This window comes from Oncorhynchus tshawytscha, linkage group LG02, assembly GCF_018296145.1.
Source record: "Oncorhynchus tshawytscha isolate Ot180627B linkage group LG02, Otsh_v2.0, whole genome shotgun sequence".
In the NCBI taxonomy this organism is placed as follows: domain Eukaryota; kingdom Metazoa; phylum Chordata; class Actinopteri; order Salmoniformes; family Salmonidae; genus Oncorhynchus; species Oncorhynchus tshawytscha.
In genome coordinates, this window is record NC_056430.1 from 67,697,706 (window position 1) to 67,724,725 (window position 27,020).

The following is a 27,020-nucleotide window of genomic DNA, read 5'->3' on the forward strand; positions in this document are numbered from 1 at the left end:
GTGACTGAGGCCCAAGCTTTAGAACGTGGGAAACGACAAGCAGCGTGGAAAGGCCTCAGGGAAAAGCCTGTGTAACATGCTCAGGAAGAAGCAGACGAGTAAGTGTACACTTGGTGTGTAGTATACCAGCCAAGTGCAGGAGAACTTGGGAGATGAAGTGGAGGAGCATGGAGAACCAAAAACAGGGAGGGGCACCAAAAGCAGGACCATCATGCACCTCTGTCTGACCCATGGATATGTACCTGCATGAGCAAAGCCTCACTGCCAATCTGGAGGCATGGAGAGGGGCTTACTGACACTGGGGGGCGGGACAAAGCCAATTCAGAACTGACTTGTGTAGGAGTGTGAACCATTGAAGCCAAATTGAATAGAGAAGTATTGGTGTTAAGAATGGGTGGTTCTGGGTGTAGGGGAGCGAAATATTGCATCCCCTCCACTCACATACCGAAATATACACTGTATTAGCCTAACTTTCCTTCCAAACCATGGGTTCCCAATGTCCGACTGGTCAGGTGGGGTTAAGGTGAGACGGAACGTGGGAAAGAGGGAGGGGGAGGGAGTGGTCGATTGTCGGTCGTTTCAAAAGAGCTTACGGTAGAAGTTGCCCCTAACCCCAGATCTGGGATCAGATGACATAACCCCAATCCTAACATTAACCATCAGGTGGGTGAAAATAATATGACCCTGTATCAGTGGCCAGGAGCAACTTCTACAACTCCATTTGGGGTTAAGGGGTGAGACGGGGGTCGGGGTTTTAACTATGAACTCTGACCTGGGACATTGTTAACATAGCAACCATCCACAAGCAGGTGGCCATCCTTGGGGTCGCAGAGGGGAGGTAAATAGGGGGTGTAGGAGGCACTCGCTCTAACATAGCGCCACAGCGAGCCTGTCAGAATGGAAGATGGAGAGGAGACATCAAACATGGACAGGGAGAGAGAGGCAGAGACAGACAGACAGACAGAGAGAGAGAGAGAGACAGACAGACAGAGAGAGAGAGAGAGACAGAGCCAGAGAGAGAGAGAGAGGCAGAGCCAGAGAGAGAGAGAGAGGCAGAGCCAGAGAGAGAGAGAGAGAGAGAGCCAGAGAGAGAGAGAGAGAGAGAGGCAGAGCCAGAGAGAGAGAGAGAGAGAGAGGCAGAGCCAGAGAGAGAGAGAGAGAGAGGCAGAGCCAGAGAGAGAGAGAGAGAGAGGCAGAGCCAGAGAGAGAGAGGCAGAGCCAGAGAGAGAGAGGCAGGCAGAGCCAGAGAGAGAGCAGAGAGAGAGAGAGAGAGAGAGAGAGAGAGAGAGAGAGGCAGAGCCAGAGAGAGAGAGAGCCAGAGAGAGCCAGAGCCAGAGAGAGAGAGAGCCAGAGAGAGCCAGAGCCAGAGGCAGAGCCAGAGAGAGAGAGAGAGAGAGAGAGAGAGAGAGAGAGAGAGAGACAGAGCCAGAGAGACAGAGCCAGAGCCAGAGAGACAGAGCCAGAGAGACAGAGCCAGAGAGAGAGAGACAGAGCCAGAGAGAGAGAGACAGAGCCAGAGAGAGAGAGACAGAGCCAGAGAGAGAGAGACAGAGCCAGAGAGAGAGAGACAGAGCCAGAGAGAGAGAGACAGAGCCAGAGAGAGAGAGAGACAGAGCCAGAGAGAGAGACAGAGCCAGAGAGAGAGACAGAGCCAGAGAGAGAGACAGAGCCAGAGAGAGAGACAGAGCCAGAGAGAGAGACAGAGCCAGAGAGAGAGACAGAGCCAGAGAGAGAGAGAGAGAGAGAGAGAGCCAGAGAGAGAGAGCCAGAGAGAGAGAGAGACAGAGCCAGAGAGAGAGAGAGACAGAGCCAGAGAGAGAGAGAGCCAGAGCCAGAGAGAGAGAGAGACAGAGCCAGAGAGAGAGAGAGACAGAGCCAGAGAGAGAGAGAGCCAGAGCCAGAGAGAGAGAGAGCCAGAGCCAGAGAGAGAGAGAGCCAGAGCCAGAGAGAGAGACAGAGCCAGAGAGAGAGACAGAGCCAGAGAGAGAGACAGAGCCAGAGAGAGAGACAGAGCCAGAGAGAGAGACAGAGCCAGAGAGAGAGACAGAGCCAGAGAGAGAGACAGAGCCAGAGAGAGAGAGCGAGGCAGAGAGAGAGAGCGAGGCAGAGAGAGAGAGCGAGGCAGAGAGAGAGAGCGAGGCAGAGAGAGAGAGCGAGAGCGAGAGCCAGAGAGAGAGAGAGAGGCAGAGCCAGAGAAAGAGACTAGGAGTGAGACAAAGGAGAGATTAGGGTTCCAAATTGTCAGAAACGTTCCCAAAGTTCCCATATTTGTTGATTCTGGGAAATCCTCCAACTGGGATTTTTGAAAAACCTGAGAACTTTGGAAAGTCTCTGTAAATGTTGTAAACCTAGGAGCAAGACAGATGTATATATCGAGAGAGAAGGGGACAGAAAAGAGTAGGAGATAAAAAGGGGCAAAACATGTCCAGAGCTCTCGACGTATACAATCTAAAAACGTAAACAACCTGAAATTGTATCTGACGTATACAATATAAAAGCCTCAGTGAACATGGTCAGGCAACATAAAGCAACGTTTCTAGAACTAACAGAAGAAAAAAAAACAGAGGCCAGTTCTAGAACTAAAAGAGATTGTACAGACAGGACTGTAATTCGTTTTTTAAAATACAGATAGAAAATAACCAAATAGCGTCACAGCATTAATATTACAGTGAATTCCAAACTAATAGCTAAGTGGTGTTGTCCATTTACTCTCCTAAACAACTCAAAGGAACCATGTATTAGTTCCCGAAACCTCATTGGAAAATGGAGACCTGCATACACTGGGTGCACAAGACATTAAGAAAACCTGCTCTTTCCATGACATAGACTGACCAGGTGACAGCTATGATCCCTTATGGATGTCACTTGTTAAATCCACTTCAAAATCAGTGTAGATGAAGGGGAGGAGACGGATTAAAGAAGGAATTTCAAGCCTTGAGACAGATTGTATACGTGTGCCATTCAGAGGGTGAATGGGCAAGACAACAAAAATGTAAGTGCCTTTGAACGGGGTCTGGTAGTAGGTGCCAGGTGCACCGGTTCGTGTCAAGAACTGCAACGCTTCTGGGTTTCACGCTCAACACTTTCCCGTGTGGAATCAAGAATTGTCCGCCACTCAAAAAGGACATTCAGCCAACTTGACACAACTGTGGGAAGCATTGAAGTCAACATGGGCCAGCATCCCTGTGGAACGGTTCTAACACCTTGTAGAGTCCACGCCCCGACGGATTGAGGCTGTTCTAAAAAGGCAAAAAAAGGGGTGCAACGCAACAATAAGAAGGTGTTCCTAATGTTTTGTACACAGTGTATTTCCACTCTTTCCCAGGCTATCAACAGCCACGGTCGTCCTGTTCGGTGTTTAGTTTAGAGTGTTAGAATTATTATTAGCTTGGTCAGATAGCAGCCGGCAACAAACAAGATTACTACAAAATGCACCAACATTCTCAGAGAGAGTGATAGAGGGAGGAGGCCAGTGAAAGAGAGATGAAGATGGAGAAAGATCCATCTCCAAGCCGGGGAGAGTTAGCTAGCGCACACCACGCAGGATCTAGAAGGATCTAGAAACTTGATGGCTATGACCGTACTCTAAAAGCCGCCATCTTGAAATTAAGCTACAGGTCAAGCGTAACATAAAAAGACTAAATGATGCCAAATTTACACAACATCAAAGAGGCTAACGTTCATTGGTTGGCTTATGGGAACATGGGGTGTTGCATAAACCAAATAGCATCACCACCAACTCGTAAAGTCCTTCCTGTTGAAAAACCCTGAGGTTGGTGTTAAAACTGCCCACTTTCTCAGAGCTGCAGAAAAGCACATTGGGAGAAACTACGGGAAGCGAGGGAGGGATGGAGGGAGAGGCGTTAGGGTGCGGAGGGGTAAAGCAAGGGAAGAGTGTTCTGGATCCTACTTGTTGACACGGACAGGGGTGGAAGGATCAGCGACTAGCACACTACACTATGCCTATAGTACACTAGCCTGGTCCCAGATCTGTTTGTGCCATCTACCCAACAATGACCATACGAGTTGGCAAGATGGCAAAACAGATCTGGGACCAGGCTAATAGTAAGCCGAAACAGCAGATGGTGAAAGTGTCCCCATATAAGCAAAGGGAAGTCATTAGGGAAGTCACTGTGGCATGGTTTGTTTGGTGTTGTTTTAAAGACACGTTTTAAACATAAAACAGATGTCAGAAAGGTAGGAGGAATAACCTGAGAAATAGAGCAATAGAGATGAGCAGTGGGAGTGTACTAGGCTGTGTCAACAGGAAGTGACATCACACTAGGGAGGAGGCAGGAGATAGGTAAATAGAGAGAGCATCGTAAAGCTTTGCTCTCACCGTTAGTAAACATGCCAAGTGCAGACAAGCATTTAAGATATAACTGGAGGACCCCACAACCTTGACACCCCAAATCCAGGAGGATTCATTTGCTTCATTTGCCCATGTGGCCAGAAATCAGTACATAAATAACGTGAACTAATATACATGACTTTTTATAAATCCCTTTGCTCTTACAAACTAGTGGACATAACCGATGATAACAAAAGGCACGCAACATGTACCAACACTGGATTTGGGGGTAGGCTTCCTTCCATAAGCCAAAGGTTGTGGCCTTTGACCCCAAGAGGTCAGCAGGGGTTATACTCCCAGCCTCTAGGACTATTCTAGCTACAGTTAGTGGTCATGCATTTCTCACTCAGTCAGTCATCCCATACATAAACAATCCATATATTAAGTGTGAGTCAATGGATGAACATAACAAACAAGAAGGGAAAAGAGGACTTTCAGTTTACCAACTGTATGACCCCCCCCTATTAATATTATACAGCTGAAAGGCAGAATCTAAACAATTTATCTCAAACTCCCAACTATAACAACACCGAGCGATCTTAAGGTGAAGGCACTAACTGTAAATCGCTCTGGATGAGAGCTAAATGACCCAAATGTAGGATTTTAATCTCATAACGCATACTCCAAATTAGCCAGCTGTTATCGACACTCATGTCAATCCCACGGTAGTTCGAGCGTACCAGCGTCAGTGGATTGAGTTAAATAGCGTTACATATGGTGTATATATATATATATATATATATATATAAATAAACTACATATCTAACTTGCGTGTGTGTTTATTTGACTGCATGAGAGTTATCCTAACAGCTACATCCAATTTCTACTCAAAATCCCGCAGAACTAGGACAATTACTTCTGTGTAGTGTTTTCAAGACAGCTTTTTAAAATCTAGTCGTCCATTTCTAAACAGCGATAGAGCAGAGGGGGAGGGGCCAGCGGTTAGCTGCCTGTCACTCACCGTCTTGGTGCACACGCATGGCGGACGCCGTGATGTCAGTAGTCACGTTGAAGTAGGGCAACCACAGGTCCTGATGGTTACATAGACCACACATTCCATATGAATTGGGATAAGGAACGTTCAGACGGATATATATTACATAGAACAAATATGCCTCTCCAAAATGTGGAGCAGGTATCAACGGCTGCTCTATTCAAGACATTTCTATCTGCAACTGTTCACAAGGTTTGCCTACTGAACGTGGGCCCAGTTTCCTTCACAGACATCTCCAGTAGCACTGACAGACAGTGTGACCTCTCACCTCAGCCTGCTTGTCCTGGAACACTTTGGAGATGCTGGTGTTGAAGGCGGCGCCGGTGAACATTGAGGTGATGGGATAGGTCAGGTCAAGGATGGTTTTGAATACGGAGTTCATCGCCTGTAGGGAGGGAGGGAAGGAGGGAGAGACAAAAATGTTCATATTGAGCGTGTCTGAGATCAGTCGGACCGCACAGAATCACAGATCCACAAATCATCGCGTACCACATGACCACTCATTATGTGGTCAAGACGAGTGATCCTGTGTCTCGCCGTGCTCAAACTGATCCCCTCTAATATGCTACATGTCACCTGACAAAGGAATGTGTCAAACGGTCAGATACAGGAACAAGAGAAGTGCATGATGGTATAGCGGTGGGAGGATCAGACCTTGGACCACTCGCGGGCTCTCTGCTTGGTGCGCACCGCACTCCTCTCCTCGGCGTACAGCGCCCCGATGAACGACCCGATGGACGTCCCGCCCACGATGTCGATGGGAATCCCTGCCTCCTCCATGGCCTTGATCACACCCACGTGGGAGCAGCCTCTGCAAGAGTGACAGAGACAACAACCAATCAGAGAGGAGGAAATTCACACTTTGTTTGAGGACTAAAGAGACCAACTTTGCCTGCATTTCTTCCACTCCTTTCATTCATTTGAAAAGATCTGAAAGAACAAGACTAATTCGATACTACAGATACACCGAAGGACATTAAGGTTACAAGAAATCTTGATAATAATAATCAACAGAAGACAGGACTTCTCACGCAAAGAGCTGTGGTCCCATGACTGTCATTGAAAACATGCATTTGATGATGTAGATAGTGTGGAGTAAAGAATGTACTACTTGATCTACATAAGAGAGGTGTTCCTATAAAAACCAAGTCCACTGACCTGGCTCCTCCTCCTCCTAGCACCACAGCGATGCTGTTCCCAGTCAGTACCCGGGCCAGCCGAGAGAAATCACTGTGTCTGTCCGCTGTCTTCTCAAACACCTTCTCATACACCTCCCTCTGCACAAACACACACAAAGTCGAATTCAGATGATAATCAGAGCAATTTATAGGCTTCAATGCACTTGAAACGAGAGCTTGTTCAACTATTCAGACTTGGGCCTGGTTAGTGACAGTTGCTATCCACCAAAGCGCTGTAAGTGGTTGGCAAGCTTGTCAATGGATCATTTCCCCAAGACGACCTGGGCTGGGATTCCCAAAGCCTTTGTAGCTAAAGCACTATATTATTTCTCATGAAAACCAAAAAAACTCATGTTACTCGTAGAACAGCAAAGTGCTTCATTTTGAGCCGTCACACCGTGCGGGATAAAACAAAAACATATACATAGAATGGATTAAGAGGACATGCTCAACTTTAATAAAGTATACATATATATATAAAACATTTTCTTGCAAACAGACTAGCCTCCTCTCTTACCACATCGTCAGAGCTCTCTTTACAACTGTCCTCATCCTCCATTTAATGGAGGAACACAATCAGATGTGGGCAAAGGTCGGTGTGTAACGAATGAATAAACGAATTGAAAGAAAAGACAAAACAAACGAAAGTTAGGAAGAGAGAAAGTTTTTAAAAAAGAAACTAAAGAAATCATGGCATCTCCCCAGGGAGTCGCACCAGTTTTGAGGGGCTGCGTCGTGAGAAGACCCGGCGGGGGCAGCGGAGGTGGAGGTGTCCGGAGCACCAGCTCCTCATGTTGAGCCACTCTACGGTCCTGGAGGGCCCCGAGCCGTCCTCTTTATGGAGCAGCACCAGCTGTTTCAGGGCCCTCACCGCAGTGTTCTCCAACATCTGCTCTAACTAGAGGAGAGAGAGAGAGAAAGAGAGAAAGAGAGAGAGAGGCATGGTTAGATACAGTACGGAGGATGAGATGCACTAGACTGCTTTTACAGATAAGCTTAAATATGAGGTTAATGTATAATTTCACAACTAAAGTTTTAAATTGAACAAACAAATGTAACTAGGCAGCTTGTCAGTAGAGTAGCTTCAAAAGTCAACCCATCCTCCAATTGAGCCCCACCCAAATCATCCTCCAGCTCTTCGCCCCGTCCCTCCTACCTGTCCCAGCGCAGGTTCCTGTTCCCCCAGGCCCACGATGAGGATGCAGTCAGCCTGTCTGATGCAGCGCTGGGTCCAGGGAGTCATACTGCTGTCTGTCTGGTACAGGACTATCCTGTTGATGTCCTCCTGCTGGGCCAGCCAGCCAGACAGACGGTACTCGTGGATACTGTTTTGAGGGGAGAATGAGAGTTTAGAACAACCAACTGGTATGGATACTGCAGAGGGAGAGAGGATAAAAACGGACCTATCCAGAGCGGAGGCCCCCAGTCGCTCTCTGATGATGTCACTGGTCAGCAGCAGGGCAGGTCCTACACATCAAGGACAAATAGAAATAGGTTTAATATTTCAGAGAGAACAATTGATGGATATAAAATTGGATTTCATGGTCACTCAATGAGGCAATTTAGTTGACAGAACAACTTTATTGTCCACAGAATCTAGTCACATTAGGCAGATGTTTCATATTAGTCAATAGTGATTACAAGACGTTCAAGTCATAGTCAGGTTTGATCGACAGTTGCTATGCTAGTCTCTAGAGGTGTGTACCTATGGCGCTGAGGGCGTGGCTGAGCTCCAGGTTGAAGGCGTTGATTGGCACCTCGTCACAGATGGGCAGTACGGCCACAGTGGACAGGTTACTGGCCGGGTTGGTGACGTCAGGGCTGGACGCTACGCTGGACCGGCCGAGGGCAGAACCTGGGGGGGGGTAGAAATGGAGAGAGAAGTACATGGCTTTATCTAGAGGACAAAGAGGGAAAGTGTGTGTATGCATACAGTACATGCCTGTGTACACACACACACACACACCTGAGAATGGTCCGCGGGCCTGTTGCAGGTTCCCCAGGATCTTCTGTCCCAGCAGGTGGATCAACCTGGTGACCACCTGTGGGTACCTCCTCTTGATGTTGTTGAGCGTTCCCTCTGGTAGCTTGACCAGCTCTGTGTCTCTGACCGCGTGGACCGTGGTGGCTCTGGGCTGTCGGGTCAGAGCCTCAACCTGGGGAAAACAGGAGGAGATCGTAAGAGCTCCAAAACCATGGGATTTAAAAAGGTCCCCAATGATCTAATACAACCCAAACATACACTATAAACACATAGGTCTAATATAAATAAATTAGGTTTACTTTATTCTGAATATTAGCTTTATAAACTAATATAGCGACAACATATTCTGCCTTTACATGAAAGACCAGAACGATGAGAGCTGTAGAAATGGGCCAAAGTCTCACCACTCCTATGAGGTCTCCTCGACCGTACTCTCCTACCAGCTCCTTCTTCCCGTTAGCTTTACGTATAACAGAACGCAGACGTCCATTCAGAACTATGTAGGTGCAGTCCGACTGGTCTTCCTGCCTGGAGATATGAGGAGAGGAGGACAGTCAGTCCAGTTATCAGATTCCCCCCCCCAAAAAAGAGCTGTTTGGTTTCAGGACAGTGTTCATTTGAACGTGTCAAAGAAAAAGATATTGTCAGTCAGAAAAAGTTTGCCTGCTTGCAAATAAGAACAAACTCACTAATACAGATTTTCTGGTCAAAATTAAAAATACCGTCATAAGAGAAGATTTGTCCAGATACCTATAGAGGGCTCTGCCGGCCTCCACAGCCATCCAGTCTATGGCGAAGTCCATCTGTCTGACGAAGGGGGACATGCGGATGGCTACGGTGTGGGCTGCACTCAGAACCACACTGGGCTGTTCCCTCATGATCCTAAAGACAGGGGGCAGCACAGAGCACACCAGATCAGGAAAAACACACAGGCAGTATCTTAGGGGAGGCAGTCACTACGCTTAAATATCACAGTAACTGATAAATAAAGCTAGGGGAAGTGTTAGCCACTTCCGTCCTTTCTACCACGACCAGATAGATAGTAATAACCAGCATCTTATCAGCAGTAAGACAGTTGTGACATAGAATGAGAAATGCATGTTTGGAACTGAAGTCAACCTACTTATAACAGATGGTTTAATATTCAACAGTCAGTGACAGCTGGTATATTTCATGTAATCATTCAACAAACTGCATACCTCGAATTCTAAACCCAAGTTAGGCTTAAACTAAAATGGTCCAGCTTAATGCCCAGACTGTGAACGATAGCCCTTTCACACAGAAGGGTTTAGCCCAGGGGTAGGAAACCCTGTTCCTGGAGGGCCACGGGTACAGCAGGATGTTGTTCCAACTAGGCACCACACCTGACCAACTGAGCTAATTGAGCAGTTCATCGCCTAAATTCAACACAGCTGGTCTTCCAGGTCAGTTAAATCAAAAACAGGAAATGCCCCCCCCTCCTTTAGTCTCTTTCTGGTCTGGTCTCTACTAGACACCCACTCGTAGAAGTCAGACTTGGAGATCTTGAGGAAGGTGCAGTCTCTGTTGGCCTTGATGGTGAAGATGAGGGGTTCTCCAGTCAACACGGCCAGCTGGCCCACCATCTCACCCGGCTGGGTGACAAACAGACACACCGCATCCTGCTTGTCGATCATCCGCTGGTACACGTGGAGGCAGCCGGACAGGATAAAGTGGAGACTCACATCCTGAGAGGAGAAGAGGGAGTTCAGATTTCACATCTCATGTTTTGGTGTGTTGAAGAGAGGGGTTGAAGAGAGGGGTTGAAGAGAGGGGTTGAAGAGAGGGGAAGGAGAGAATAAAGTGCATGAGAAAGAGGGACTTGGACGGGGAAAGATGTCAAGGAAAACATTAAGGGATGATAGGTTTTTGATATTGCAGAATTGGTGATTAAACAGTCAGGTTGGTATGTATTGTCGTGGAGATATAAACTATTTTGACTTTGCAGCTGGCCCATCTAGCGGAAATAGCTCAGTTCTGCCTCCATGGCAAGATTCATGACAATAAACGTCAACCTGCATTAAAACAGAGGAGAGGAGAGAGGGACGACATCTTCCCTCTCTCCAAGCCTCAGTAAAGTACCTGGTCTCCTTGTCTAGCCAGCACGGTTCCTGCCTTGGCATGGTGCAGAGTCACTCTCCCATTCAGCAGAGCGGGGTCCTGGCAGAAGAAGGAAAAAGAACAGAACGAGAGAAAGAAAGAGTGAGACAGCGTTTGAAGGAGGGAATGAGGAAACACTCTTGGTGGTGAAACAACATCTGGATTCCCTTTTTGCTCTCCTGGGCTGCAAATCAAGAGGGTTGGCAAATATACGGAAGGAGACAGAACTTTCAATATCGTACATTTCAGATGCTCGGTGCCAACCATAACAGTAGATTGTGAAATGGAACTGTAAGAGGCTTAGATAAAGAGTCAGAGGGAGAAAGTGCTGGGTGATGTCCAGTAAGGAGACATGTTTTCAAATGGGGAGGTACTACTTGCACTTGTCCAATAAGAACACTTTTGGGTTTTGCGTTTCAAAATGTCTCGTCTAGACATGGTACATTATCCCAAAGGACAAAGTAACTTGGTGACAGTTTAACACAATAATCAGATAAATACCACATGATGACATTGATACTAGAGTCATGGTTGCATAGATAGTAACCTTCGACTGACCATGTACTAAGTAGTAGTTAGTACTAACCTCTATCCTCATGAGTTTGAGGAGCTCCTTCAGGGCCTCCTCGAACAGGGCAGGGCTGGGGCGACCGGGGACGGGTCCTGGTCCTGGTGAGAACTGATTGTCCGGACCCCCCTCCTCCTCGGGGTACAGGTAAACCCCCGACGGCACCTCATCTACGGTCACCCTCCTCTCCCGCTGATCCTGGGAAAGAAACAGAAAACATGGAGGGACATGAAATGTCAATTACTGTACCCTGTGCCTGGTCTACTTGGAAGTGCAGATCTGTGACGTACAAAGATAAGAGTTAATGGTCTACGTTGAAGTGCAAATGTGCATTTTCGATTTGATTTCAAATGTAAATACATGTTCTATACACGTCACTAATATCCAACCTTGTGTGTGTGTGTGTGTGTGTGTGTGTGAGCGCATGCATTCGTGTATGCTAACCCGTGTATAGGTGGGTGGCGTGTTGCCGTCCTCAGCGGAAACTGAGATCCGTCCTCTCTCGTAGGCCATGTCGAAATCCGACCGCAGATTCTTCTGCATGCCTGTGTGTAGACACCACACACACACACACACACACACACAAATCATGTTGACACAAACACATGTAAATGCCACAGTCAACAGTCTGAGAAGCAACAGAGCTAAGTTACATACTAGGAACATAAAGTGCACTAATGTCAAATGTCAAGTTAGGTCCCTAACATGCAGTAAAAACTGGACTGAAGCCACAGAGCTGAAGTTACATACTAAGAATGTCGATGTTACCATACAGACAGAGAAAAGAAAGAGGGCAGAGAGAGGGGTCGAGGGGACCGACAGAAAGAGTTAGTCACCGGCGATGTCTACAGGCATGGAGATGGTCCTGCTGAGGGTTGGTGGGACTGTGGCTCCATCCTTCCCAGGATCTGATGCGTCCTTCACGGCGGCCTCGCGGTCCTCCGCGGGCACGGTCAGGCTCCCGAAACGCTTGCCGTGGCGCTGGGGGCTGGTGCGGGGCACGGGGTGGGGGGACAGGGGCAGCAGGCGCAGGAGCTGCATCTCCTATAGGGAGGGGAGGACAGGGGCATGGGGGGAGAGAGGTTAGGGTCAATGAAGGCAGGCTAGCGTTGACTTAGCATTGTTATAATTACCATGTCAGCATTGAAAAGTGACTAGCGGTAGCGTCAGCGTTGAATGACTCAATCGTAATGAAAACAGCATGTCTGATGTAGCTTCAGCTAATGAAGTAGCATTCCTGGTAGATGAAGTAACAAACAGAATGTCCATGTGTGGGTGTGTGTTGTTTGAGGATCTGGGTGGTATGATGAACCGTGGCGCTGTGTGTGTGTGTGTGTGTGTGTGTGTGTGTAAGGGGAGCTTGACTCACGTGGCTAAAGAGCTCGTTGGTGAGCCCTAGGTAGTTGTGCAGCGCCAGAACTGTTACTCTTTGGAGACGAACCATGATGATCTGCATGAGAAGACAGAGGGAGGAAAAGGTCACGTGAACACCAAGAGAAAACGCACATCCACACCTAGTGACAAACACACACACACACACACACTACAGCTTACCTGGACAACCCGCACCAGGCTCTCAGGGTACTTCTCGAAGATGGAGAGGAAGGCCTCGACAGGTAGACTCAGTACGGTAGACACCTCAGCCGCCCGCGCCGACACCGTCTTGTACGGCTTCTGGTGTCCCTGAAACACACACACACACATACACTCTTAGAATATACTGTACTAACTCAATATTAGTGACTTTACAGACATTTTAGAGACTTGAGACATTTTACAAGTTCCTATTTTCAGCAGTAAAGGGAGGGGAAGTTTGTGTTGGGAGTGGTTTTCACATGCTAGCTAGGTGTACCTGAATAAAAAACACAATGACAAGGCTCTTTCGTCACTCTCCTATTTATTTAACTAGGCAAGTCAGGTAAGAACACATTTTTATTTTACAATGACGGCCAAAGTCACCCCTAACCCGGACGACGCTGGGCCAAATTGTGCACTGCCCTATGGGACTCCCGATCACGGCCGGTTGTAATACAACCTGGGATCGAACCCGGGTCTGTAGTGACACCTCGAGCACTGCGATGCAATTTCTTAGACCGCTGCGCCACTCGGGAGGCCATGTAGCAGTCAATGAAAAATGAAAGCAGCCGTTTTGCTGCAATGACTTGGGTGAAGCCTTTTTAAAATGTCCCTGTGACCCAACGCACTAACAAAGAACTGAACTACATAAAATGTTTATAGTCTCAAACCAAGAAGAGGGAACTAGCAGAACACACCAGCAGAAACCATTGCTTTAGAGACATTTTCCATTTCCTTTTCTCAGCCGTAAAGCAAGGGCTCATGGATGTTTGTGTCAGTGAGTTTTCCCAGGACTAAATATAGGGGTTACATTCTAGCTACCAACTCCTCTTGACTATAAACGGTCACGTGTTTAATAGCTCATTGTATACTTATTGGAAGTTTTAAAAAATCCCACCAAAAGTCAAAGCTGACTTAAGCCACACATAGTGCTTCATGATATAACATTAAATTGCGAAATCATCATGATTTTGATAGGATTCAACTTAGCCTCCAAAGCTGAGGCTATGATTCAACACTAGGTTGCCCTGACTTGTTCCTTGACTAAGTTCGAATGTCTGACTTGAAACGTGAAAGGGAAAGACAAAGGGGTGACTCAAACAAGAAACGACACGCGTTTGGTGATTTAGGGAGTGTGGAATGTGGGACAGGAAGTGGGCGTGTCTTACGGTGATGACGTCCAGGATGCTGAGGAGGCTGTGGACACTGTCTCCGGGGTACACCTCCTTCACCACACCGTCCTTGCCGTCCTAAAAACACACAGGGGTAAAACAGAGTACGTCATAACAAATTAACATAGACAAAAGACAACGTACATTTTTGTGTTAAAAAAAAAAGCACAGAAAAACACAGGCAAACAGTACAATTGACAGATATCTTGAAAACATTCTGTTCATGTTAAGTCATTCCAATCTTTGCCCAAATGCAAGTTTATCGTGGTCATAACTTTCTAAATTCCGAGAACATTCCATTTGAACCTTTTCCTCCACATTGGGAGTCAATAAACTAATAGGTGCTAATCATTATTTATGTCCTACTAGAGAGTTAATTGTTAGAGAACTCTAAGCCCCTTATGAAGTACCTATTTATTCGTTGGGTGGAGGCTCATTTGCACAGAAGGCAAAAAAAAAAGTTTTTAAATGTAAATGTCTGCCCCCCCTCCCCCCATACACACACAGAGACACTCTCTCTCACCATTCCAGTAAGGCACAGTTCTAGTTTTCCATCCTGCACCACGTAGATGCTGCTGTCAGGCTGGCCCGGTCTGAAGACGTACTCTCCCTGTTGAAACTGCAGGAACACCATGTGTTTACACAGCTCCAGGAACAGAGGCTTCTCAAAGTGGCCCAGCACACTGCAGGGGGGGGTAGAGATGGAGAGATTACTACAGACATACATCACCTTGCATCATAAATAACTACTCAATATTATTTGTAGATCAGTCAGTCACAATCTACCCATGACACATGGTGGTTTAGATACTTTCAAACACACACGTCTCCTCCATATAGATAAGGACTCCACAACATCTTAACACACACAGAGTACATTCTACACACACAGAAACTCGGAGAAGTCCCTACGTACCGGACGTTCTTGAGCATGTAGAGCACCTCGGAGGGCAAGTGGGAGTTGGCCACGTCAAACTCTGTAAGGTCCGCCTCCAGCACTGAGGGAGGAGGCTCCTTAGCTACCAGGGTGGGCACCTCCTTCTTAAAACGCAGAATCCTGGAGGGAGGAGAGGGGGAGGGATGGAAAGAAGGATGGGAAAGCGGGAGGATAAAATGTATAACAGACTATTGTTCTCTACTCTGTAGTCACTAAGTAAGTTAGCATCATGGATATCAGTAGAGTAGACAGGGTAAACCGTGTTCACACACTTTTTGGCAATGTTGAGCATTTTCTGCTTCTTTTTGAGTCGTGGGCGCGAGGAGGAGGCTGTGCCCACCAGGGAAGAGGTGGACTGGGACACCTGTGAGAGCAAGAGGTCAAAGGGCAACTATGGAAAAAAGACACATAGTCGAACAAAAGGGTACCATTTTACTTTGCTAGAACCCCCAAAACGCATCCCACCACTGCCACTAACCTTGCGCATGATCTTTCGCCCATAGAACATGACCTTGTCCCTCTTGCGGAATCGATACTTGGGGGCCTCCTGGGCTTGCAGGTCTGTGAGAAGTTAAAAACACACATATATGGAGATACTAGAGGACGGACACAAACAGTAAGTCAATGTGAGTAAGAAAGTACCCGTAAGAAACATTTTAAGACGCTATACAATGCTATAATGTAACATAAAACCATATATTCACTAGCAAAACTGAAATTAACTAAAAAAATATATAAAGTTATTAGGCTGACCCCATTTAGTTGACTGGACGATTGTTTGGTCGACCAAGATTTTTTTTAGTCGAGCAGTTGCAAATGGATTTGAAAAAAAATCCATGGCACACGAGACACCGGTCTGATTGGCGCCTGTCTCAGTGGACTAATCCAATGAGGAGGCAGAGGGGATGCCACGGTCCAAGAAGAAAGGGGGTGCGGCTAAAATACATGTCTCTCTCCAGAATGGGCTCTTTCCCACCATTTCGTATACATTCATTGTTTCATAAATTAATTGTGTGAATTCTATGCCCTTTGATTTTAAGTGTCTATCAAATCCCACATTACAGACATCACCAGTAGTAACCAACATTTACCGTTAAGTCCCAATCTACAATGTCTGTTTGTTTATGGTAATTTCTGTTAAAATATAATTATTAGGTCTACATTCGTTTACCGTTCTCATCGTCAGAGTGGACACATTGTTTGCAGTAATCACAGCCTATAATACACTTGTGAGAAAGAAGTTGCTTCATTTCATTCCATTAACAAATTGTCAATTTATTAATTGTCTTTTGTTTGGAACACACCTGTCAATGTTGAGTAAGGACGTGCACCTGATTACGCATATAGAAGTAGGCCTAGGCTCCCTGGCCTGCGCGCTAATGGTGGCCTATAAAATGTGCCCATTTGGGGATGTCTGATAGTATTTCTGATTGTCTTAACTCACTCACCATAAAGCTGTTTTGCTTCTCAAAGTAATGCTTTCTTCACCTCAAAGAGAACGTTAACAAAAAGTGTGAGAATGACAATAGTTTGTCAATGCATTTGAAAAATATTTCCATCTCTCTCCCTTTCGATAACCACTCAGCATGAAAGGGAAACATATCGAATGCTCTGATCCAGTGGAAATGTCATAAAATACCTGGATTAATTCTTATCCCTTGCACAAATAGCCTACAGCTGTGTCTGTCTCGAGATCACTGGAGCAGGAAACTGAGGGCCCAGAGTATTTTATCCAATGTTACAAGTTTGCTAGCAGGAGCTTCTGCAGGACACAGTTGATAAATTGTTTCAAGTTCATTGCAGACAGGCCATGCATTGCCAACGTAATTGATAGGATACTTATATTTAAAATCAGGATATTTTCTACCTGCAGGCTGCAATGTTTTTATTTGCTGGCTTTATGTAGGCAATTTGTACATAATTGGCAATGGCAATAGTTGCTTTTAGATTTGTATCATTTTCATTTAGATTTCGATATAATTTAGATTAACCACATGACAATGACTTTGAGATACAAAGATTATAAATTAAATGAAACTGTTTCACGAAAATGTGCATACGAAAATCATAACTGCCACGCAGATCGGTAGAAATGTTAAGATAAATTGGTACTTCAAATGGAAAAGGTTGCCGACCCCTAGTGTTGCCTATTAACGACAACTTCAGGAGCTTAACGGCAGAATCTGCAAAGGTGAGCGGGAGGGTCAGGAAATGATTTAGGCTATCTTGATCCCTGGCTTCCTCAAGGGTCATGTGTCTTAATTATTTAAACCAAACAGTGTGCTTAAAGCATCAGACAAGCTCAGTACATATAGTTGATTTTATTCAAACCTAGTTTATAGACACACACCCTACATGACTAAAAGTATGTGGACACCTGCTCGTCGAACATCTCATTCCAAAATCATGGGCATTAATATGGAGTTGGTCCCCCCCCTTTTCTGCTATAACAGCCTCCACTTTTCTGGGAAGGTTTTCCACAAGATGTTGGAACATTGCTGCCGGGTCTTGCTTCCATTCAGCCAGAAGAGAATTAGTGAGGTCGGGCACTGATGTTGGGCGATTAGGCATGGCTCGCAGTCGGTGTTCCAATTCATCCCAAAGGTGTTTGATGGGGTTGACGTCAGGGCTCTGTGCAGCCCATTCAAGTTCTTCCACACCTGGCATCCGCCAAACAGATTAGTCCGTCGGACTGCCAGATGGTGAAGCATGATTCATCACTGCAGAGAATGCGTTTCCACTGTTCCAGAGTCCAATGGAGGCGAGCTTTACACCACTCCAGCCGAGGCTTGGTATTGTGATCTTAAGCTTTTCTGCAGTTTCTCGACCATGGAAACACATTTCATGAAGCTCCCGACGAACAGTTCTTGTGCTGACGTTGCTTCCAGAGGCAGTTTGGTGAGTGTTGCAACCGAGGACAGACTATTTTTATGCGCTATGCTCCTCAACACTTGGCAGTCCCGTTCTATGAGCTTGTGAGGCCTACCACTTTGCCGTTGTTGCTCCTAGACGTTTCCGCTTTACAATAACTGCACTTACTGTTGACCGCGGCAGCTCTAGCAGGGTACAAATTTGATGAACTAACTTGTTGGAAAAGTGGAATCCTATGATCGTGCCACATTGAAAGTAACGGAGCTCTTCCATACAGGACAATCTACTACCAATGTTTGTCTATGGACAGTACATGGCTGTGTGCTCGATTTTATACACCTGTCAGCAATGGGTGTGGCTGAAATAGCTGAATATACTAATTTGATGGGGTGTCCACATACTTTTAGCCATATAGTGTTTATGGACAAAGACACAATCAACGATTCGGTCAACCAAATTCTTCGGGGGTCGGGGACAGCACCCCAAAGTTCTTAGGTGTAAGTGAAGGGCAATCGCTAGAGTACCTGAAGCTAGCATTTATTTCATTTAATAATTAACGGAGAAAACACATTGGAGAGAGAATGTGACACGTACTTCTGAGCTGGATCCTCCGCAGCATGAAGAAGATGAGGATGGCGATGAGGATTATGGCGATGCCCGCACCAATCACCATCCCCATCATCTAGAGAGAGAGACGCACATGGACAGAGAGAGACATGGACAGAGGGAGGGGGAGAGAGAGACGGACAGAGGGAGGGGGAGAGAGAGACGGACAGAGGGAGGGGAGAGAGAGACGGACAGAGGGGGGAGAGAGAGAGAGACGGACAGAGGGGGAGAGAGAGACGGACAGAGGGGGGGAGAGAGAGACGGACAGAGAGGGGAGAGAGAGACGGACAGAGGGGGGAGAGAGACGGACAGAGGGGGGAGAGAGACGGACAGAGGGGGAGAGAGAGAGAGACGGACAGAGGGGGAGAGAGAGAGAGACGGACAGAGGGGGAGAGAGACGGACAGAGGGGGAGAGAGAGAGAGACAGAGGGGGAGAGAGAGAGAGACGGACAGAGGGGGAGAGAGAGAGAGACGGACAGAGGGGGAGAGAGAGAGAGACGGACAGAGGGGGAGAGAGAGAGAGAGACGGACAGAGGGGGAGAGAGAGAGAGACGGACAGAGGGGGAGAGAGAGAGAGAGACGGACAGAGGGGGAGAGAGAGAGAGACGGACAGAGGGGGAGAGAGAGAGAGACGGACAGAGGGGGAGAGAGAGAGAGAGAGAGACGGACAGAGGGGAGAGAGAGAGAGAGACGGACAGAGGGGGAGAGAGAGAGAGACGGACAGAGGGGGAGAGAGAGAGAGACGGACAGAGGGGGAGAGAGAGACGGACAGAGGGGGAGAGAGAGAGAGAGACGGACAGAGGGGGAGAGAGAGAGAGACGGACAGAGGGGGAGAGAGAGAGAGACGGACAGAGGGGGAGAGAGAGAGAGAGACGGACAGAGGGGGAGAGAGAGAGAGAGACGGACAGAGGGGAGAGAGAGAGAGAGACGGACAGAGGGAGAGAGAGAGAGAGACGGACAGAGGGGGAGAGAGAGAGAGACGGACAGAGGGGGAGAGAGAGAGAGACGGACAGAGGGGAGAGACGAGAGAGAGACGGACAGAGGGGGAGAGAGAGAGAGACGGACAGAGGGGAGAGAGAGAGAGAGAGACAGAGGGGAGAGAGAGAGAGACGGACAGAGGGGGAGAGAGAGACGGACAGAGGGGAGAGAGAGAGACGGACAGAGGGGGAGAGAGACGGACAGAGGGGGAGAGAGAGACGGACAGAGGGGGAGAGAGAGACGGACAGAGGGGGAGAGAGAGACGGACAGAGGGGGAGAGACGTAGAGAGAGACGGACAGAGGGGGAGAGACGTAGAGAGAGACGGACAGAGAGAGAGGTGTGCAGCCGCTGATTAAAGCATAATTAGAATGACTTAATGGAATGAAACACTGCACACCAGACCACAACATACGAACGAACCATGCTCGTCTGTAGCTCTTCCTCCACAAACGCCTTGATGTTATTAAACCCTTCCTGTTGGTAGACAACAACAAAAAGAGAAGTGAACAACCGTGTAAAATAGCCTATATACTATGTAGACAGGGAACTTTTTCCAGAGCTGGGAAAGTTCTGTTACGGAGTTAAATAACTGACATGTAAAGGAATCCAGGCTTTGGGATTTGCCATGCCCAGGGAAAGGAATGGCAGAGGAGAAGGAGGAATGATGAAGTAAAAATGTTTCATCTGGGTTGAATCAGGTCTGACGATTCCCAGAGGGGCTTTAAAAACACATCCGGTCACCCAATGTGTTTAGTTTGGCCTAACTATTTATCAACATCCTCTTTTGTCAGCACCCCAACCCACTTATTCATTCCTCCTTCCCTTCTTTACCCAGCTTAACTCAAATAGCTCCATATAAATATATGGGACAACATAACTCCCAAACAATACCTTTGATGATGATCACTATTATTATACAGTAATCCTAATTGCCTTCTGTCAATATTGGTTTAGTTGCCTTGCACCCATGTCAGCCTGGCTCTGAGACCAATAATAGGAAAAGTGACTGCTACTTCTTTACTCAAATCAAATCAAATTTATTTATATAGCCCTTCGTACATCAGCTGATATCTCAAAGTGCTGTACAGAAACCCAGCCTAAAACCCCAAACAGCAAGCAATGCAGGTGTAGAAGCTCGAAGTACTCTGCTGCACCAGACAATAACACAGATCTCATTGAGACATGATGCAATCTAATAGCCTGCATGCTGTAGCCTGCGTGCGAACAAGAAACAGAGCAAATTAGAAAGATGAAAAGGGAATGAGGAAACTTGAGAGCGCATACAAGAGACCGCGAAGGAACAAGTGAGAGAGAGCCAAGAGAGATGTCTAACTCCTATGCCACACACAACCACACAGTTGGGGACCATAGCAGAGAAATTACAGTGAGAGTCTCTTGTCTGTTGAGGTCACTTTAACTTCAAAATCAATAGGACTCTTTTTTCCCAGAAGGATATCGTAGAACTTGAGTGATGTCCTGCCAAAAGGACCTTCCCTGTTCTAATTCCTTCACTGATTAAGACTAGGCCCTATATGACTCATTGAAGGAGTGGAAATCCTAGCTCAGAGATAAGCTTATATACAGTGTTGCTGCAATAGAAAGTGTGTGTGTGTGTGTGTGTGTGTGTGTGTGTGAGAGAGAGAAGGGGATGGCTGAGTTGACCACTGGTCACATGGCCAATCAGATCGTGTATAACTATGGGGCAAGGCCAATGGGCTTTTAGTACTCTGGCTCTCAGCCAATCGGTGACTGAGCTGGAAGAGAAGGGCGGTCAGTGCTTATTGATCAGGAGAAGAGACGAAAGAAAAGGACTCAGCTGCAATTATTGATGAGAGGTTGGTTATGGTCTGAGAGATGGTGGATACTGTACATACTGCAGAAGACATTTCGGTTGAATTAATACAGTTGTGCAACTGACTAGGTATCCCCTCACACACTCTCTCTCTCTCTCTATGGAAGCAGTACTGTAGTAGTTGGTGAGGTCAATGGGGCCAGAGTAAGTGGTAGAGGACAGGATTGTGTGTGTGTGTGTTCTTACTTCCAGAGGGGCATCTGCATGTTCTTGGCCCTCTTGTTCCGAGGTGCTCTGTCCCATTCTAACCCCGCCTCTTCACCAGGCTGGTCCATCAACGGCCTCTAAGGAGACAAAACAGGAAGTTGGCATTAGACATACAGGCTACTGTTTACGTCTCACACACACGCAGTAAAGCGAATAGCTTTTTAGTAGCATGGAAGAGAAACCTGGACTTTTACGAAGAGCAATGACTAACAAAATTATTCTAAATACTTTCTAGTATGCAATTATGACTCATTGCTCTTTGTAAAGGTTATCCAGGTTTAGGGTTGCAAAATTCTGGTTACTTTCCTAAAAATGTCCAGGTTTTCCAGAAATCCCAGGTTGGAAAAGTCCCTGAATCAGGAGGCAACAAGCAGGAATTCCAGAATACTCCTGGAAAACCTGGGAACTTTGGGAAAGTCACCTATCCAGGTTTCTCAGAGGTACTGCTGTTTATAGATACATACTGTATATGTGTTTATGCATAAACAGCAGAGCCTCTCAGCCAATCCCCATCCGTTCCCCTCCCCCACTGAAACTGGCAACATGATCCTCTCCCAGTCCCAAACGGAGTTAGAGATAATAACAGTGCTCCAATGACACACAGGCAACATCCCAAAGGGCATCCTGTTCCCTACACAGTGAACTACTTTTGAATTGAGCACTAATCAAAAGTAGTGCACCATATAGGTAACAGAGTGGCATTTGGGACACATGATCCAGAGAGACAGACAATCCTGCCGTGCCCAGTTGACATTGGACTACCCCCCGACCATCTCCCTGAGGGCTGGTCCTCTAAGACGGTTTACCCCCCCAGCCCTATTTGGGTTAATACTCCTGGGATTTAGGCCTAACCCTGACCAATGAAACTCCACCCCCATCTATTCCCTTCATCTCGCCTCTTTACTTTTCTTCCTCCCACTCCATCCAGTTATCACAGCAGACGTTCCAGACTCTCCACCATCTCCCCCTCTCTCCATCCCGCCCTCTCACTCTCTTAAACCATTTGTTGACACAAACAAATGCAAGTATACAATCCAAACAAAGTCTTCACAGGCTACACGCTGAGCACAGACAAACAAGCAGCTAGCTTTGCATTCAAACCTCCATTGACTCCTACTGAAACTGAGCAAACATACCCTAGCTAGACAAACAGAAAGATATTTAGCCATACAAGCTAATGTGATATGGTTAAGGCCTAGTACAGTGCATTGGGAAAGTTCAGTGCATTCCCTTCCCCACATTTTGTTACGTTACAGTTTTATTCTAAAATAGATCAAATTTTAAGAAATCCTCAAGCTACACAATTTTTTTTAGAGAAACATTAAAAATTAAAAACAGAAATACCTTATTTACATAATTATTCAGACCCTTTGCAATGAAATTGAGCTCAGGTGCATCCTGTTTCCAGTGATCATCCTTGAAATGTTTCCACAACTTGATTGGAATCCACTTGTGGTAAATTCAATTGATTGGACATGATTTGGAAAGTCACAGACCTGTCTATATAAAAAGGTCCCACAAATGACAGTGCATGCCAGAGCAAAAACCAAGCCATGAGGCCAAACTGAGCAATCAGGGGAGGGCCTTAGTCAGGGAGGTGACCAAGAACTTGGTCACTCTGACAGAGCTCCAGAGTTCCTCTATGGAGATGGGAGAACCTTCCAGAAGGACAACGATCTCTGCAGCACTCCACCAATCAGTGTTTTATGGTAGAGTATCCAGACAAAAGTCACTCCTCAGTAAATGGCACATGAAAGCCTGCTTGGAGTTTACCAAAAGGCAACTAAAGAACTCTCAGACCATGAGAAACAAGATTCTCTGGTCTGATGAAACCAAGATTCTTGGCCTAAATGCCAAGCGTCACATCTGGAGGAAACCTGGCACCATTTCTATGGTGAAGCATGATGGTGGCAGCATCATCATGCTTTGGGATGTTTTTCAACTGCAGGGACTGGGAGACTAGTCAGGATTGAGGAAAAGATGAAAAGAGCAAAGTACAGAGAGATCCTTGATGAAAACCTGCTCAGGACCTCAGACTGGGGTGAAGGTTTACCTTCAAACAGGACAACAACCTTAAGCACACAGCCAAGACAACGCGGGGGTAGCTTTGGAACAAGTCTCAATGTCCCAGTGAGTGACCCAGCCAGAACCCAGACTTGAACCAGATGTAACATCTCTGGAGAGACTTGGAAATAACTGTGCAGAAACGCTCCCCAACCAACCTGACAGAGCTTCAGAGGATCTGCAGAGAAAAATGGGAGAAACTCCCCAAATACAGATGTGCCAAGCTTGTAGCTTCATACCCAAGAAGACTCATGGTTGTAATCAGTGCCAAAGCGGCTTCAACAAATTACAGAGTAAAGGGTCTGAATACTAATTTTTAAAAACCTGTTTTGCTTTGTCATTATGGGGTAAAAAATCATCAATTTTAGAATAAGGCTGTAACACAACAAAATGTGGAAAACGTGAAGGGATCTGAATACTTTCCGAATGCTCTGTATATACACCTTCCCTCTGTTTGTACGTTTTGAACTCCAGCTAAAGGGATAATCTATGACATCATTGTCTAGGAATCAGAGGCCATTTTTTAATATTTATTTTACCTTTATTTAACTAGGCAAGGCAGTTAAGAACAAATTCTTATTTTCAATGACGGCCTAGGAACACTGGGTTGTTCTGCCTTGTTCAGGGGCAGAACGACAGATTTTTACCTTGTCAGCTCGGGGATTCGATCTAGCAACCTTCCGGTTACTAGTCCAATGCTCTAACCACTAGGCTATCTGCCGCCCCCGAGAGCTGCATTGGATGAAATCAAATCCGAGAGTGTGGCAGACAGTGGACTGTCATATTGCATAGCCTGTCACAAACAGACCTGAAACAGGACGAGTAGCGTCAAGGTCTATTCTCTCTCAACTACACTCTCTCTCACTCATCCTCCACCATTCATTTGTGTTTGACTCACTTAACCAACTGCTGAAGCAAAACTGTAAGTACCCAAACTACTGAATATCCCTATGTTTATGAATGCCCATGTTAATGAAATACCATGGTAAACTAGGCCTAGCCATGATTCCACCCAGCCAAGCAGTACTGCCTGGCTCTGGAAACATCACATGCTCTGCTGGTCTGTGCTGTATAGACAACAAGGAGGCCCAGGGTTAATCATATAGAATGGAAAACATACACATTTCCATTTGCTCATCATGACATTTTCCCTGCCCCTCACTCACAGTTGCAGTGCTAGGCTTTGGTCGTGGACAGAATGTGCTCTCGAAGGATGAAATACAATCAATCAGGCAAACATAATGTACTGCGTGTCCAATGATCCCAAGAGCGAGTGTCCGTGTCCCTTCACGCCACCTCAGTGAACATTAAGGGTTGTCAGTGTATATACTATTGTGTAACACGTAGGCCCATGCTAACTCTATTGCATTCATTGCGCTCTACTACTACAAGGCTAGCAGAATTATTACAGAGTAATAAGATCACTGTCAGTGAAAAGAGTAAATGTTGCAGAAGCCGACACCAGAACTGTCTCTCTCACACTCTCCGGTAACACCTCCATATAGCTGGGTGGCTATTCCCATTGTCCTCATAAAAACAATGCTGCCAGTGTTGATGTCCCAAGGCCAGGCATGGACTAACTCCCTTTCCCTCTCTCATCATTCCTCCTCCACTCACACCAGGAGCAAGAATAGCACAACCAAGCCCGTTTTATTTACGTACACTGCACATTCTGGGACAGGGATTAACACCACCAACAACAGCCTATAGCATGTTGTTTCTACTGGGTCAGCCTGTCAGACCCTAGAGAACAGACAAAACGGCTGTGGGGACAATGGACTGGGACATAGGCTAGGCCGACTAGATTGCTCAAATGAATTGGTCTTGCCCTTTTTGCGTGCTTCGTTTCAGATAACTATACAACAATTACATGGCTTACTGATTGGGCTTGGACATGTTTTATTGCAGATAAGGTTGGCATCGTTACTGTGGCATGGCAGTTGGGCAATGCAGCAGCGACAGAAACTACATGAACTGTGACTGAGCCAACTTTCTGTGATGAGCAATAACTAGGGTCATAGAGAACAGAAACCTGCATACGCATATGGCCCAACTTGACCGCTGCTCTCTAAAAAGTCTATAAATTAGCATGAACCATATTACCGTTTTCAAATGTGTAGGTTAAAACTACTTTATAGCTCGTGTGACATGAATTAGTAGCTCATGAGTCGCGTGAACCGTAGCAGGACAGTGTGGCAATAGTAGGTCAGCTCGGGTGTCTATGTCAAAATAGTTGTTGCATAAATCGCAACCCTGCCGTGTAGTGCTGCATTACTAGTCCTCATTAATCACCTGGTCGGCCCTTTAGTAGCTATAAAGAGCCATTTGTAAACAGATAAGTCGGGACAGGGCCTGTCCGATGAATTGATGGTGACAGAGAGGGTTGTCTTTCTCCACATCAAATCGATCGTGCCTCAACTCGTTCATTTGAATCTAATGTAGCCGCATTCTCGTTCGGACCTGCGCAAACCGTGGCTGTGTTTTTGCGCAGAGTACGCTAATGAAACTGGTGAAGTTATGCTAATTTCGTGTTCTAGGCACTGATCTACCTTAGCAGTACTACAGGGTCAAACATGTTCTGGAAAGCCCATTAGAAACTTGAACTCAATTAAGTAATCTCATTATTTTGTAGCTAGTTAGCAAGGTACATAGCAAACAGTTACAATGTGTGCCTCTACACCACAACATTCAGTAGCCTGGTTACAGTATAGCTAGCTAAGTAGACACGCTTTGAAACAGCAGGCAAGCATCATACACCTCGCTAGTTAGCGGTTAACTATGGTCCCCTCTAGTTAGCAGTGGCATATGATGACCGATAACGCCAACACAACAGCTAACGTTAGATCGTTGTTTACGATGAGACCAACCAGCCGTAGCAACAAAAAAAAATCAAATTTAATGTACAAATACAGTCGCTTTCGAATTTCACCAAGTTGGCCCGTGTAGAAAAGCCACCAGAATCTGGTTAATGCAAAGATGCTGTCTTTTGACCTCCGCAGGGACGGTGCTTATTGATTGACATGCTCGGCACAGCCCGCGCACTATCTGGACATTGGTGACACAATCTCTAACACACAGACGCATACATATGTCAATTTATGCAGCTAGACATACCTCCCACTAGCAATTACATGATATTTATTGACCTGTTAAGTGAAAACGATAACCGCCCTTACCTGAACTGCGTGTTTCTCGTCAATCTTTACAGTACTGTCAAATAACACCAATAGCGGAAATTATCTGTATGATAACTCCTCCTATTTTTATTCTACACGAGCCGCAGGCCAATCAACAATCTGATATTGTGGATATCTAAACCAATCTGCATCCAGGGATGAAATATCGCAACATAGCCCGCCTACCTTTAGATGAGAGAAGTAGCCAATCGAGCTGCAAGGTTGAGAAGGGGACGCTATAAATAGACCTGTGATTCGCGAGGTGTATATAACTGACGATTACACTAACCAGTAACAAGAGACAACAAATAAAAAATGTACAATGTTTATTATCGTGCATGATTTTAGTAAATTAAAACACTCACGTTAGCTGCTAATAAAATATTTA

At 46.3% G+C, this 27,020-nt stretch overlaps 1 protein-coding gene across 1 annotated transcript in view; it reads right to left on the minus strand.

Moving 5' to 3' along the window:
- LOC112263912 (patatin-like phospholipase domain-containing protein 6) overlaps positions 1-26,653 on the minus strand; it is a 38,658-nt gene extending 12,005 nt beyond the window's left edge. The window contains 27 exon segments of the mRNA XM_042303546.1: positions 5,313-5,382; positions 5,614-5,730; positions 6,000-6,156; positions 6,504-6,622; positions 7,239-7,421; positions 7,680-7,848; positions 7,927-7,990; positions 8,229-8,378; positions 8,490-8,679; positions 8,912-9,035; positions 9,258-9,389; positions 10,008-10,213; positions 10,608-10,685; positions 11,212-11,391; positions 11,638-11,738; positions 12,030-12,237; positions 12,563-12,643; positions 12,748-12,876; positions 13,938-14,018; positions 14,464-14,623; positions 14,857-14,997; positions 15,150-15,241; positions 15,356-15,438; positions 18,343-18,430; positions 19,754-19,807; positions 21,372-21,467; positions 26,633-26,653. Coding sequence (XP_042159480.1) covers positions 5,313-5,382; positions 5,614-5,730; positions 6,000-6,156; positions 6,504-6,622; positions 7,239-7,421; positions 7,680-7,848; positions 7,927-7,990; positions 8,229-8,378; positions 8,490-8,679; positions 8,912-9,035; positions 9,258-9,389; positions 10,008-10,213; positions 10,608-10,685; positions 11,212-11,391; positions 11,638-11,738; positions 12,030-12,237; positions 12,563-12,643; positions 12,748-12,876; positions 13,938-14,018; positions 14,464-14,623; positions 14,857-14,997; positions 15,150-15,241; positions 15,356-15,438; positions 18,343-18,430; positions 19,754-19,807; positions 21,372-21,428 — 3,214 coding nt within the window. The 5' untranslated portion in view covers positions 21,429-21,467; positions 26,633-26,653.
- Between the last annotated feature and the right edge of the window lie 367 nt (positions 26,654-27,020).